This window comes from Talpa occidentalis, unplaced genomic scaffold, assembly GCF_014898055.3.
Source record: "Talpa occidentalis isolate TD23 unplaced genomic scaffold, MPIMG_talOcc4v2.1 talOcc4.12, whole genome shotgun sequence".
Taxonomy (NCBI): domain Eukaryota; kingdom Metazoa; phylum Chordata; class Mammalia; order Eulipotyphla; family Talpidae; genus Talpa; species Talpa occidentalis.
Window position 1 is genome coordinate 6,372,116 of NW_023601212.1, and position 12,522 is coordinate 6,384,637.

The 12,522-nt window shown below is 65.9% G+C and overlaps 1 protein-coding gene across 3 annotated transcripts; it reads left to right on the forward strand.

The window, feature by feature from the left end:
- Positions 1–1,887: 1,887 nt before the first annotated feature.
- Positions 1,888–10,367, forward strand: MIDN (midnolin). Of its 3 annotated transcripts, XM_037504919.2 has the most exons (8): positions 1,888–2,120; positions 3,138–3,225; positions 3,426–3,488; positions 5,530–5,658; positions 5,744–6,058; positions 6,153–6,300; positions 6,530–6,793; positions 7,525–10,367. In XM_037504919.2, the coding sequence occupies exons 1-8, from the start codon at positions 1,888–1,890 to the stop codon at positions 7,800–7,802; spliced, it is 1,518 nt and encodes a 505-aa protein (XP_037360816.1). In that variant the 3' UTR covers positions 7,803–10,367. The 3 variants fall into 3 exon arrangements, with proteins under 3 accessions (XP_037360816.1, XP_037360817.1, XP_037360818.1); XM_037504920.2 differs by lacking the exon at positions 5,530–5,658; XM_037504921.2 differs by lacking the exon at positions 5,530–5,658 and having other exon boundaries at positions 6,156–6,300.
- The last annotated feature ends 2,155 nt before the right edge of the window (positions 10,368–12,522 follow it).

Below are 12,522 nucleotides of genomic sequence, written 5' to 3' on the forward strand. Positions count from 1 at the left end.
AAGCACCCGACCTAGGGGGCGGGGCAGAGAGCCAAACAGGGTATCCCGAGGCCCAGAGTCGGGGCGCGCCCTCGTCGGTGCAGCCGATCGTGACCCCGGGTTCAGCAACATTCAAGGAACGCTGCCCCCACCCCATTTGCGGGGCGAGGCCTGGGGGATGGCTCAAGTCTGACGGCGCCCTAGGGCCCAGACCAGGCAGGGGCGGGGGCCGGGCTGCGTCACCGGCCGCCCGGCCCCTCGCCCGCCCAAACTCCACCCCGAGGGAAGACCGCGCGGATAAAGGCGCGGGGGCCGCCCGTCCAACCCCAAACCTGCCCGCCGCCACGAGCTCTCCCCGGACGGGGGTGCACCTGGACTGTCGGGGCCTCAGGCAGGCCGCGCCCGGTGAGTGGGGGGCGGGTCCTCGCGGGCCGGGGAGCGAGTCTCCACTCGGCTCCTAAGGGCGCCCCACTTTTCTTTGTTCTTCGGGCAGGCAGGGTTCGAGTCGTCTCCGATCCCCGGGGACGCGGGGTGGGAGGGGCTCGGCGCGCCCGGCACCGCCCCGGCCGGACCTCAGCCCCCGCCCCCCGGCGCGCCCCTCCCCGCGCGTGACCTTGGGCGAGGGCCGCCCCGGCCTCAGTTTCCCCGGCCGCGCGGCCTCAGTCTGCGGACTTGGGAGCTGCACGCCCCCAGCGGGGCTCCCCCACGCTCGCAGCCGGGAGGCGCCCCCGCCGGGCCGCCGGGGCGCCCCCTCCCCGGCGCTGCGGGCGGCGCTGCCGGGCGGGGTCGGCAGAGGGCGCGCCGGCGCTGCTGACTCACCGCAGCCCGGAGCGGCGCGGGCGCAGCCGGGGTCGCCGGTCACGTCAGGGTTCGGGCGGGCGCGACACGGGAAGCGGGCCGGGCTCGCGGGCCGGGGTGAGCCGCGAGGTGACACCGGCTCCGGAGGGGCCTTCCCGGCACCGGCCACGTCACCGCGCGCGGGCCCCGCCCCCGCCCCGCCCCCGCGGCCCGCCCCTCCCGCGGCCGCGGGCCCGGAGCCGCCACGAGGCGCGGGGCTCGCCCTCCGCTTCCGCCCGCGGCGGCCTCCGGCCGGACACCGGGCCCGCACCCCGGCGCCGCGCTCGAGCGGGCCGGGGCGGGCCCCGCGCGCTGGCGGCGAGGCCTGCGGGGGCCGGAGGGCGGGCGGCCCGCGCGCCTTTGTTGCGGCGCCGGGGCTTATGAATGGCCCCCGGCGCGGGCGGGGCGCGGGGGCGGGCCGGAGCCGCGCCAGCCCCGCCCCCCGGCTCCCCTTGGCCGCGGCGCCGGGGGGCGGGGCGGGGGGCGGGCCCGGCCGGCACGTGGGGCGGCGCCGCGGCCGCGCTCATTGGCCGGCGAGCGGGGCCGTCGGGGCGCTCGGGGCGCGCCGATTGGCGGCCGCGGGGCCGGCGGAGTAAGTAGTGAATGGGAGGGGGCGGAGGCCCCGCCCCTGCGCGTTGATACATTATAACTTTTTTTCTTGCTACTTTCACCCCCAGATCCTCCGAGCGGCGGCGGCGGCTGTTGCTAAGGAAGGGGACGCGCCGGGAAGCGCGGCCCGAGCGGCAGGCGGCACCCCGCGCGGCCGACGCGCGGCGCCCCCTCCTCGAGACCCTGCCCCGCCGCGCCCGGCCGCCGCCGGCCGCCCTCGCCAGGCCGGGCGCGCGGTCCCACCCCCGGAAGGGGCCCCGCCGGCCGCGACCCCGGAGCGCCGCTCGGATTTTTGTTTCCTGCTTCGCCGCGCACGGCTGGGACCTTCTCGCGGGGACGCGCGCCGCCCGCCCGCCCGCCCCGGGGCCCGAAGACCCCCGCCGGGGAGTCCCAGCCCCCGCCGGGCGGCGCGGCGAGGGCGGCTGGCCCCCGAGGACTCCGGCCCCCCAGCGCGCGCCGGGCATGGAGCCGCAGCCGGGCGGCGCCCGGAGCTGCCGGCGAGGGGCCCCCGGCGGCGCCTGCGAGCTGGGCCCGGCGGCCGAGGCGGCGCCGATCAGCCTGGCCATCCACAGCACCACGGGCACCCGCTATGAGCTGTCGGTGCCGCCCGACGAGACCGTGGAGGGGCTGCGCAAGCGGCTGTCCCAGCGCCTTAAAGTGCCCAAGGAGCGCCTGGCGCTGCTCCACAAGGACACGTAGGTACCGCGCGCCGCCCGGCTCCCCGCGCCCCGGCGCCGCTTCCCCCTCGGGCCCGGGCCCGGGGCGGGAACAAAGAGCGCGCCGCGCTGGGAAGGAAGGGGGCGGCCAGACGGGGGGCGGGGGCGCGCGGCGCGCTCGCGGGCGCCCTCTGCTCGGCCTTGCCTGCCTCGGCCCCCTCCCCCGCCCAGGGTCGCCGCACAAAGGCTGCCGCGAGGGCGCACCCGGCGGGGCGAGGCAGCCCCTCTCCGGGGCGGGCAGGGGTCCCGGCGCGGCGCGAGGCCCGGCGGCGGGGGGCGGGGGGCGCGGCCGTCTCCTGCCCCGGGCCCCGCCGGCTTCCGCATCTGCTCGGCAGCCCCCGTCGCGTCTGGCTGTCTCTTCCCCCACTTGCGTCCTTCTGCCCCCCTTTGTTCTCGCCACCGAGCGCTCCCGCAGCCGCCCCCTCCCCCCTGGTATTTAAATCACCTCCGGGCTGGGGCGCCCTCCCCCCGTGGGCCTCCGGGGACACGCAGTGTCCATCCCCAGCGGAGGGCCCGGTGGGGGAGGGGCGGAGGGGGAGGGTCTCCTTTGTCTGCGCGCGGCAGCCTGCTCCGGGGAGAGAGGGAGGAGGGGGTGCTCGACCCGGCACAGCCCTAAAGGCTAAGCGCTGTGGCGCCCACAAAGACCAGCCCCGGGCCGGAGCCGGTGAATGGTTGGCAGGGACGGGCCCCCGGGTGGCGGGGAGGATGGCAGAGGGCACCCGGGGGCCCAGATGATGCAAAAGTGACCTGGCGGAGGTGCAAAGGCGGTGCCCCCGTCCGGAGCTGGGGTCCCCTGGAGAAGAGGTCTGCACCCGCAGGAGGGGGCTGCCCGGCCCGACCTTGCATAGCCCCTGCCCCTAGGCCCAGGGCCCTAGATCTGGGAGGCCAGGAAGGGGTGGGAAGAACTTCTCGTCTCTCCCCGCAAGCACCGAGGTCTCCACTTCCGCGTCCCTGCCGTGTCTCGCCTAGCCTCACCTCTTCCTTCCTCCCCCCCAGCCGGCTCAGTTCGGGGAAGCTGCAGGAGTTCGGAGTGGGGGATGGCAGCAAGCTGACGCTGGTGCCCACCGTGGAGGCGGGCCTCATGGTAAATGGCTGTGGGGCAGCGTGCCCAAGCCCCGGACACAGTCAGACAGCCTCCTCCCATGCAAGCACAGTCCCCCCTCGCACCCCCTTAGGCCACCTTCCCCGGCCAGGGCAGCCCACCCCAGCCAGCAAAGCCTTCCCATCCCCCTGCTTGGGCTGTGGACCAGAGCCCACACTCAGGGTCTCCCCCTCTCTTTGTAGTCCCAGGCCTCAAGGCCAGAACAGTCTGTGATGCAGGCCCTGGAGAGCTTGACCGAGACCCAGGTAAGACCTGCGCCGGCCCCTCCTGACCCATGGGGTAGCTGGCCCAGTGCCCCTGCACTCTGGGGTGCCAGGGGGTTGTTTGTGCTCCCACGCAGCCTGTGGAGAAGGGGATGCGACTCGACGCACCACCCTGCCTTACTGCCAGCTTGGCCTGGCGGCGGCTTCTTCCTCCTCCCCCTGCCCATTCACCACCTGACCTTGAAGGCCTACTCTCCCACGGTGGCCTCCGTGGGGGAGGGGGCTGAGCTTTCACAAGCCAGCCAGCCTGTGGGGTGACCTTGGCCCACATTCCTGCACTGGGGCCTAAGTCCCCAGCCCCACACACTCCACCGCAGAGCACCCCGCCCCCTCCCCAGCCATTTTGGTTTCCCCAAAACGACCTTTTAAAATTTCTGCTGGGGAGGAGGGGCCAGCCTGGGTGACACTCTTCCGCCTTCCATGACCCCATTGTGAGGAGAGGGGAGTCACCCCTCCCCCTCTCCCTCTGGCCTTTGTTCTCTGCCCCAAAAGAGGGAGGGGGTGGGATTGCCCAGCCCCAGGGCCAGCTCAGACTAGACAGGATGTTAGGAAAATATTTAGTAGCCAGCCTGGAGGGAGCTGAGGAGGGAGGCCCGGGCTGGCCCACACCCGGGTTCCCGGTTTTGTTGCAGTCTTTGTTGTTGTTTTTTTTTTCTCTCTTGGTTCCCCCTCCTTTCCTCATTTTTCTGCTGGGGGGGGTGGGGGGGCCTTCTCCCAGGAGGGTGACACAGGCCTCAACAATCCGCCTGCTGCCAGGGTGGGGGAAGCAGGCTGCTGCCCGCCCTGTCGACGGGGTGGGCAGGTTCCCGGCCTCCCCAGCTGGCCGCAGGAAACCTGCTCAGCGGCTTCCCTCCCTCCTGCCCGAGGCCTTCGCCCCCTCCTCGACATGTAGCATCCTGCCTTCGCCAGCCTGCTAGCTCAGAGGAGGAGGAGGAGGGGGCCGGGAGCTGGGTGGTCTGCCTGCAGGAGGGGCTGCAGGCTGAGGGGAAGCTTGAGTCGGGGAGGGTCCTGGGATTGGGTGAGGGCTGCACATGATTTCCTGGGGCAGATGTGAACCGTGCTCCCTGCTCCTGGGGCGCTGCGGTTGGGGGGGGGGCAGGGCGGGTTTGGTTCACATCCGCCCCGGGGTGCCTGCGTCAGGAGGGAGGTGGGGGGGGCGCTGGGCGGATGACTGGGCTCCCAGGGCTGTTTCCCCGCCTGGCACCAAGTCATGCCCGCCCGTTCTCTCCCCGGGGAGGAAGTTGCAGGAGGGGGGAGGGGGGACACCCCAGCTGCTCTTGGGAAACCACCCCAGGCCCTTCCTGCAAGGGGCATCTTCGGGCTGGGGGAGGGGCACCGAACCCTGCCCACCTCCTTTGCCTCCGCCCCACGGCCCCCAAAGTAGAGAAGGTTACGCCAGCCGCTGCCAGCGGAGAGCTGGGAGGCGGTCTGAGTCATCCTGGCCTGTGTCACTTCTCAGAAACCTCCACCACCACCACCACCCCCCTATCCCAGCCCCTGGGGAAAGCACTGTGCTGGCCAGGCCCCAGAAGAAGGGGCCCAGTACAGAAGACAGTCAGGCACCCCGTACCTCCACCCAGAAGGGGGAGCAGATGTGAGAGTTCATGTCTGTGTGAACTGTATTGAGGTTACTAGGGGACCCAGGCCCCAGGGAACCAGTCAGGGCCTCCTCCTGCAGCTCAGGGGCCATGCCTCCCCCTCAGCCTCTGCCCTGCCCTGGACAGATAAATATTTATCTTGAGAAAGCAAAGGTTAGGATGAAGAATTTGTGCAGGAATTCCACCCACTTGCTGGCTGCCTGGTAGCCACACTGGGAGGGGGCCTGAGGCCCTCCCATATTCCCAGGCAGAGAGAATTTGGGTTCCCCAGAGGGTGGGGGAAAGGTGAGGTACAGAGTAAGGGTTACTTGAGGGCAGCGACTGCAGGCTGGGCCCTGCCCCCTCTGGCCTCAGTTTCTCCTGGAAAGAACCAAGCTGGCCAGGGAGGGCCAGGCCCCCATCTGACCCGCCTCTGTCCCCCACAGCCCCCAGCGGCGCCCGGGCCGGGCCGGGCTGGCGGAGGCGGCTTCCGGAAATACCGATTCATTTTATTTAAGCATCCGTGGCACCGACAGGGACCCCAGAGCCCAGAGAGGGGCGGCGAGAGGCCCCAGGTCACACAGCGCGGGGGGGCTGGGCAGGGCCGGGTTGGGGACACTGCAGGCTGGGGCCCTGGGGCTGACAAGCTGTTCTCTGCAGGTTAGTGACTTCTTGTCCGGCCGTTCACCGCTGACCCTGGCCCTGCGCGTCGGTGACCACATGATGTTCGTCCAGCTGCAGCTCGCCGCCCAGCATGCCCCACTACAGCACCGCCACGTGCTGGCAGCTGCCGCTGCTGCAGCTACAGCTACCCGTGGAGACCCCAGCATAACCACCCCCGTGTCCTCCCCGTGCCGGCCACTGTCCAGCACTGCTCGAGTCCCCCCGGTGCCCACCAGCCCCGCCTCTGCGTCCCCTTCACCTGTCACCGCCGGTTCCTTCCGGTCTCACTCAGCTCCCACCACCTGCCACGAGGTGAGTCTGCAGAGGTGAGGCGGGGGCCTCCAGCCCCAGAGCTGTCCCAGGCCAAGGACCCCTCTCCAAGTTCTCATGCCCCCTCTCCCATCAGCAGATGGACTGTTCCCCGCCTGCCAGCACCAGTGCCAGCCCCATGTCCACCCCAGGGGGCAGCCCTGCTTCCCGCTCCCGAAAACCCGGCGCTGTCATTGAGAGCTTCGTGAACCACGCCCCAGGGGTCTTCTCAGGGACTTTCTCCGGTAAGCGTACCTCCTTGGAGAGGCCGTGTACACACATGCCAGGGCTGGGGGGACCCTCACCCATCCTAGTCTGGGATCTTGCATATACACATGCAACACAGAGTGGCCACATGTGACTGAGAGGCACTGTGTGAGTCTCTGTGTCACCAACCCTCCCAGGGTCCCGCCTGCATATGCAGACACGGCAAGACCCCATGTGTTCAACCGGCACCCTCTTGCCCCCCCACAGGCACGCTGCACCCCAACTGCCAGGACAGTAGTGGACGGCCGCGTCGGGACATTGGCACCATCCTGCAGATCCTCAATGACCTCCTGAGCGCCACAAGGCACTACCAGGGCATGCCCCCATCCCTGACCCAGCTGCGCTGCCACGCGCAGTGTGCACCTGCCTCGCCTGCCCCGGACCTCTCCCCCAAAACTACCTCCTGCGAGAAGCTGGTAGCCACCACCCCGTCCTCGCTGAGCCAGGTCCGCATGTGCAAGCCCCCTCTGGGTAAGTGTCCCGGGCTTCACCCGGCCCAGCCACTCAAGGCCTCTCTGTGTGTGCTGCTCAGAGCAGCTGACCTGAGGGGGGCTGGGGGCCCCAGCTGCTGCTCACCCTGCTCTGTAAGATCCTTGAGAGAAGGGAGCATGTGTGTTAGGGGTACAAAGTATCCTTGTGTCCTCTTGAGGGGGGGTCCATCCTCACTTCCTCTCCCTCCCCCCAACCCCAGATGGCATTTTGAGCCTCTGAATGGCTGAATCTGGCTGAGGAGTGGGCCAGGCCTCCCCGCTCTCTCTGAAGGTTCCCCCGGCCCCTCCCCCCCAGCAGCCAGGTCCTTCCCAAGAGAGAGGCAGGCATAATCATGAAGCTGTTCTGCCCAGCAGGCCCTCAACCCCGTTCAAAGAGGAAACTGAGGCACAATCCTGAGTGCCTCTCAGTCACAGAAGCGGCCAGAAGGGTCCTGTTAATTTATTCAAAAGTCTCTTCTAAGTGCCTCTTGGACGCGCACTCCGAGCCCATAGCGCCCTGGCATAGATGCACAAATAAGTTGTAATAACCCTGAGCCCCAGGAGCAGCTGAGATTCAGTCAATGCTCTGGACTTGCCCCCTGGCTGGAGTGTGTGTCCAGGTGGGCTGACCTGTGCCTCGCTCTAAAGGGGCTTCGGGGGGGCGGGGGAGGCGGTCGACCCGCCTCTCCTTGGGAGGGGGGCTGGCGGTCATGGTCACTGCCTCCTTTGCAGGGGACCGGCTGCGTCAGACAGAAAACCGTGCCACCCGGTGCAAGGTGGAGCGCCTGCAGCTACTTCTCCAGCAGAAAAGGCTCCGCAGGAAGGCCCGGCGAGACGCCCGCGGCCCCTATCACTGGCCACCCAGCCGCAAGGCGGGCCGCAGTGACAGCAATGGCGGTGGGGGGGGCGGGGGCCCCAGCGAGGCGGCAGGCTTGGGCCTCGACTTTGAGGACTCCGTCTGGAAGCCAGAAGTCAACCCTGACATCAAGTCTGAGTTTGTGGTGGCCTAGGAACCGCGTTCCTCGCTCTGGCCCAGGGTGGCCGCCAGCCTTGCCCGGTGTGGGAGAGCCGGCCGCCTCACGTTGGGAAACCCCTTCCCCAACCTGCCTTTTTTATTTTATTTTATTTTTTTTAATTTCAATTCTTACCATGGTTTTCCAGACTCTCGGTGGGCTTGGGTTCCTGCCTCCTTCCTCAGCTCAGTTACTGGCCTCGTCCCCCCTTGCCTGATGCCTTTCCCTCCTGCCACCCCTCAGTCTCTGAGCTGGGTCCTTCCCACCCACTTCCCAAGCTCCAAATATGTAGCAGTCTTTACAGATGGTTGTGAGCGGAGACGAGGAAACCGCCCCCCTTCCCCTCTGCCTCCCTTCCCACCCTCTTCAGGTTTAAGTCAAAAATGTAGATCCTCATGATGCACTTTACAGATGAGGGGGGGCCTCAGAGAGATCTGTGCACCCCAGGCTGGCAGGACACACCAAGCCCCAGATCAGCACGGACCAGGGGGACCCCCACCAAGGGACAGCTGGCTCTTCCACATCTGTCCTTTTTCTCCTCTTGGTCTCTTTTTTCCGTTTTCCTTTTTTCTGGAAAAGCAAAGCCGTTTCAGGGGAGAGGCCGGCACCACCTGCCTTGGGATTGGGCTGGGGTTGTAGGGAGGGAACGTCCCACCGCTGGCCTTTGCCCACCACACACTGTGTGATTTCCTCCGATGCCACCTCCTGCCCCACCCCGCCCCACCCCTTTTTTTCTGAGCTTGGAGTATTTATAGACTATTAATTTCTGACTGAGCCAATAGGTTGGGAATCTCTTGAGAAAAATGTCTGGGGGGGGGCGGCGAAGACACCCCCCCCACCATCCTTCTTGGCCCAACCTGAGGGATCTGGGACCTTGGACTATGTCTGGGGGTGCCCTCTGGCAGCCGGATTGGGGAGGGGGGTGCTGAGCTGTGAATCCCCCAGCAGGGGCAAAGCTGTGTAGCATTAACCCCCTTGGGGGGGGAAATCGCTGCTGGTCTAATTTGGACCCTCCCCACTCGTGCCCGAGGGGGCCAAGGGGCAGGCCCCCCTCCTGGGCCATTTCAATAGGGTGGAATGGTTTTCCTTTACTTTTTTTACTGATAATGGAGATGTTTGGGCCCTGCCCTACCCACCTGTCAGTCTTGTCCTGGCCCCACCCCACCTACCTACCCCCTCCCTTGTTTTCCCCTTAGGTGAGCCCCATCCTCACACTTCCCTTATGTGTTAAAGTTAATGGTTTCAGATGTGAACATCACGTGTTAACTGTAGCTCTGTAAATTTTTTTGGGGGGGTGGGCAGGGAGGGAAGGTCAGAGGGTAGGGGGTCAAGGTTTGTTTGTTTACTTTTGTTTTTATTTTCCAAAAAAAGAAAAAAGGGGTGGGTTTGTTTTTGAAGAACTGTCTTGGATACCTATTTAAATGTGTGTTCTTTTTTGTTTTTTTAACAATTTTTAAAATAACGTTTGTGCCTCCCTGGGTCTGAGGGTGGAGGCCCCAGGCAGGAACCAGCCCACCCCCTCTGCCTTTGCCAGGGCCCCCCAAGAATGCATTACCCGCCCCTGGGGGGGGGTTGGGCTGTGGGATATCCCCACAGTGCTGAGTTTCCTGTATGAAAACATAAAATTGGAAAAGAAAAAAAACTTACACAGTGATTTCAAGTAATAAACAGAAAATGAAACTACTGAATGGCGTACAGTGAATGGAAGGGGTCTTGGCCTCGCTGGAGGGAGAGCCACTCAGGATGGCCTTCGGGGCAGCCTTTCAGGCCTGGGAATGATGTGCATGGGGGGGCCTCCCAGGGAGGGAGTTACCCAGTGGGCTAATGCAGTGACCCACTTCCTTGGGGCATGGGAAGTGTGTCCCAGCAGGAAGGGGCACATATGGGAGCTTTCACACTCCCTCATGGCTTGGGTGAGGGTGAGCAGGAAGTTGCCTGGAGGGGGAGGAAGGGCTGTAGGCCAGTCACTTCCCGGTACCCAGGCCGGAAGTCCTGCAGGGTGTGGACAAGGGGCTGCCCGTCTGCTGTGTGCCTTGGGTGGGGCCTCAGTCCTCTTTGTTCCCAGTCCTATAAAGGGGGCTGTGGATGAGTCCTTTCCCACCCAAGCTCCCAGGAACCACCCGGCTCCCAGAATCCCTGATCCTATTCAAGTCCAGAATCAAACCAGGGGACCTGGTGCTAGTGTCCAAGGTCTCCTGGCATGGCCTGACCAGGCCTGGGTGAAGTTTGGCCTTGCGTTCTAACGCTCCCCAGCCCTAACCTTCATCAAGCCTCCAGGCTTTTGTCTGGTCATGCCCTACGCAGGCACACCTCTCACCAGACAGCCTGGTAACTTCCTCAGTTTGTATCTTCTCCCTACTCCCCCATGTCTATCTGGGACTCCCAAGGGGCCTGGCCTAGGAAGAGTCTCCCTGGGTCTCCATCCACTTTGGGGCTGAGCACAGAAAGGACAATCACACTACTTTATGCATATAATTCCCGACTTAAGTACTGCCGGTTAAGAGAACTATATTCCCATTATAGGTGAGGAAACTGAGGCCCAGAGAAACATCACTAGTCCCCCAAGAGGACTGGGGTTGGGGGAAGTTTATTAATGACACCCCCCAGTCCTCCCTCAGCCCTGGCCAGCCTCCTCCTCCTCTCTCCCACACCTACCCTCCCAAACCCCAGCTCCAGAAACCCTAGGGGAAGGGAAGCAGGTATCAGCTCTGGAGTGTCCTCAAGTCCTCTTGTGGAGGCCCTTAGGCCCCTCCCACTGCTCAGTCACCCCCAAGTCACCCTGGCCCACGGCAGGAGGGTAGGAGGCCCAGGTCAGGCTGATCCCTCCAGACTTCATGTTCAAAGGCACAAACGTCCCCTCGGATGTAGTGGGTGGTACAGCTCAGGTCCGACCCTCCCTCCCCCCGCCGCGCCCCTGGGGGTCAGGGCTAAGCTGAGTGAGTTGTGACCCAGGTGACCGCCACTGGGCTGGGTGCGGGATGCAGAAGGAAGGAGTCACAGAGGCACCTGCTGAATCACAGGAGTTATGGGAAGCGAGAATTCTATCATTGAACCACCAACGCAATCACAGGAGCTATGTCTGCATTCTGCAAGGCAGGGGACACTCGTCCTGCTGCCCGGAACCCACCTCTCAGGCCACTCCTTGGCGCCCAGTCCCGGGGCGGGGGCTGCCGGTCATTGCCCTCGCCCTTGCACAGGCCTGCAGCGCACCCACCTGCCAGGGAGCTGCCGGGTCACGGGGTGCAGCGGCCCACAGGCAGCAAGCCTGACGACGTGCCAGCGGGAGGCACAGGAAGGTAAACTGAGGCTGGGAGAGGCGCGCGGCCTTCGGGATTGCAGGGGGCGGGGTCAGCCCTACACCACCCCCTCCCCCCATTGAGGAAAAAGCTGAATGGGTGGGGGCGACCTCCGGAAACCCGCAGGGATGGAAACGCGGTTTCCAGGACAACGCGCCGCGAAACGGGTCTGACGTCATCGAGGGAGGGCGCCCCACCCGCCCCCATTCGCGCGTCGGGACGACTAGGCCCCGCCCACCACTCGGGCGCCTCATTGGTGGCCGCGCCGCTCGCTCATCCGCGCGGACCAATGGCAGCGCGCGGTGGCCCGCCGGGGCCCAGCTGCGGCGTGACCCGCCCGAGTGCGCACGCGCCGCGCGGGGGCGTGTGGCTCCCTCCCTCTGGCCGCACGTCCGCAAGCTTGGGGGCGGGAGACGCTCCGAGGCTGCACCCGGACGGAAGAGGGGGCGTACCCGGGGGCGCCGCACGTGGACCACCCCCCGCCGCATTCACGTGCACCCTTCTTTCCACGCCCGGGCATTGCCCGCTGCCCCCCGCCGCCACGACCCCGCAGTGCCCAAGCAACTCCTGGGCAGGAGGACGTTTGGGCCGAGGCTTTGCCAAATGCATAGAAGTTTGCCAAGTGCAGGGAGAGGGCAAGGTGCCCCGGTGGGGGGCACGGCGTGTGCGAGGACCAGGAGCCGTGACAGCCGGTGTACTTGGGGGGCACTAAGAAGTTAAGGGGGGGCGTTAACAGAGGAAGGCAAAGAGCAGAAGGGGGTGACTCCCCAGGTCTGCAGCCTGGGCAAGGAGCTGTCGGCTACAAGCTTGACAGGCTTGAGGGAGCGCCTGGAGGAAGCACGCGGAGCACTGCCTGAAGGTGACTCTTTGACTGCGCGGGGCTGCGAAGGGGCTGTCGAGAACTGGGAGAAAGATGGGGCTGCCTGTGTCAGCGAGCACCTGGCACCTGGAGAGCTGCGGGCCCCCGACGGAGGGCTTGGGTGGCAGGAAGTATATAGCTGGCCTGGGTGCGGCTCAGTTTTGCTGTGACTAGGAGTCCACTCAAGGCAGTGGTCAGTGGGAGCAGCACTGGGTCTTTGCCTGGTGCAGAGGATGTAAGCAAAACTGCTGCTTTGGGGCTAGCCTGGGCAGAGGGCGCAAGGCAGAGACAAGGGTTGGGGCTTTTGGGTAGACAGATGTGGCTGCCATGGCAGGGAGCCTGGAATGGAGGGAGGCCTGGGTCCAGGTGGTGACTCACAGATGGGCAGTGCTTCTTGGGTAAAGAGGCAACTGTGGACAGGCAGGAGGTCACTCGGGTCACAGCTTTCAGCTTGAGCCCCAGGACCCCTGGGATGGCCAAATGGGTAACTGGGGCTAGTGCCAAAAAACATGGCAGAAGTGGCTTGGGATGGACAGCAGGAAGGAGCCTCGCTGGGGCCATC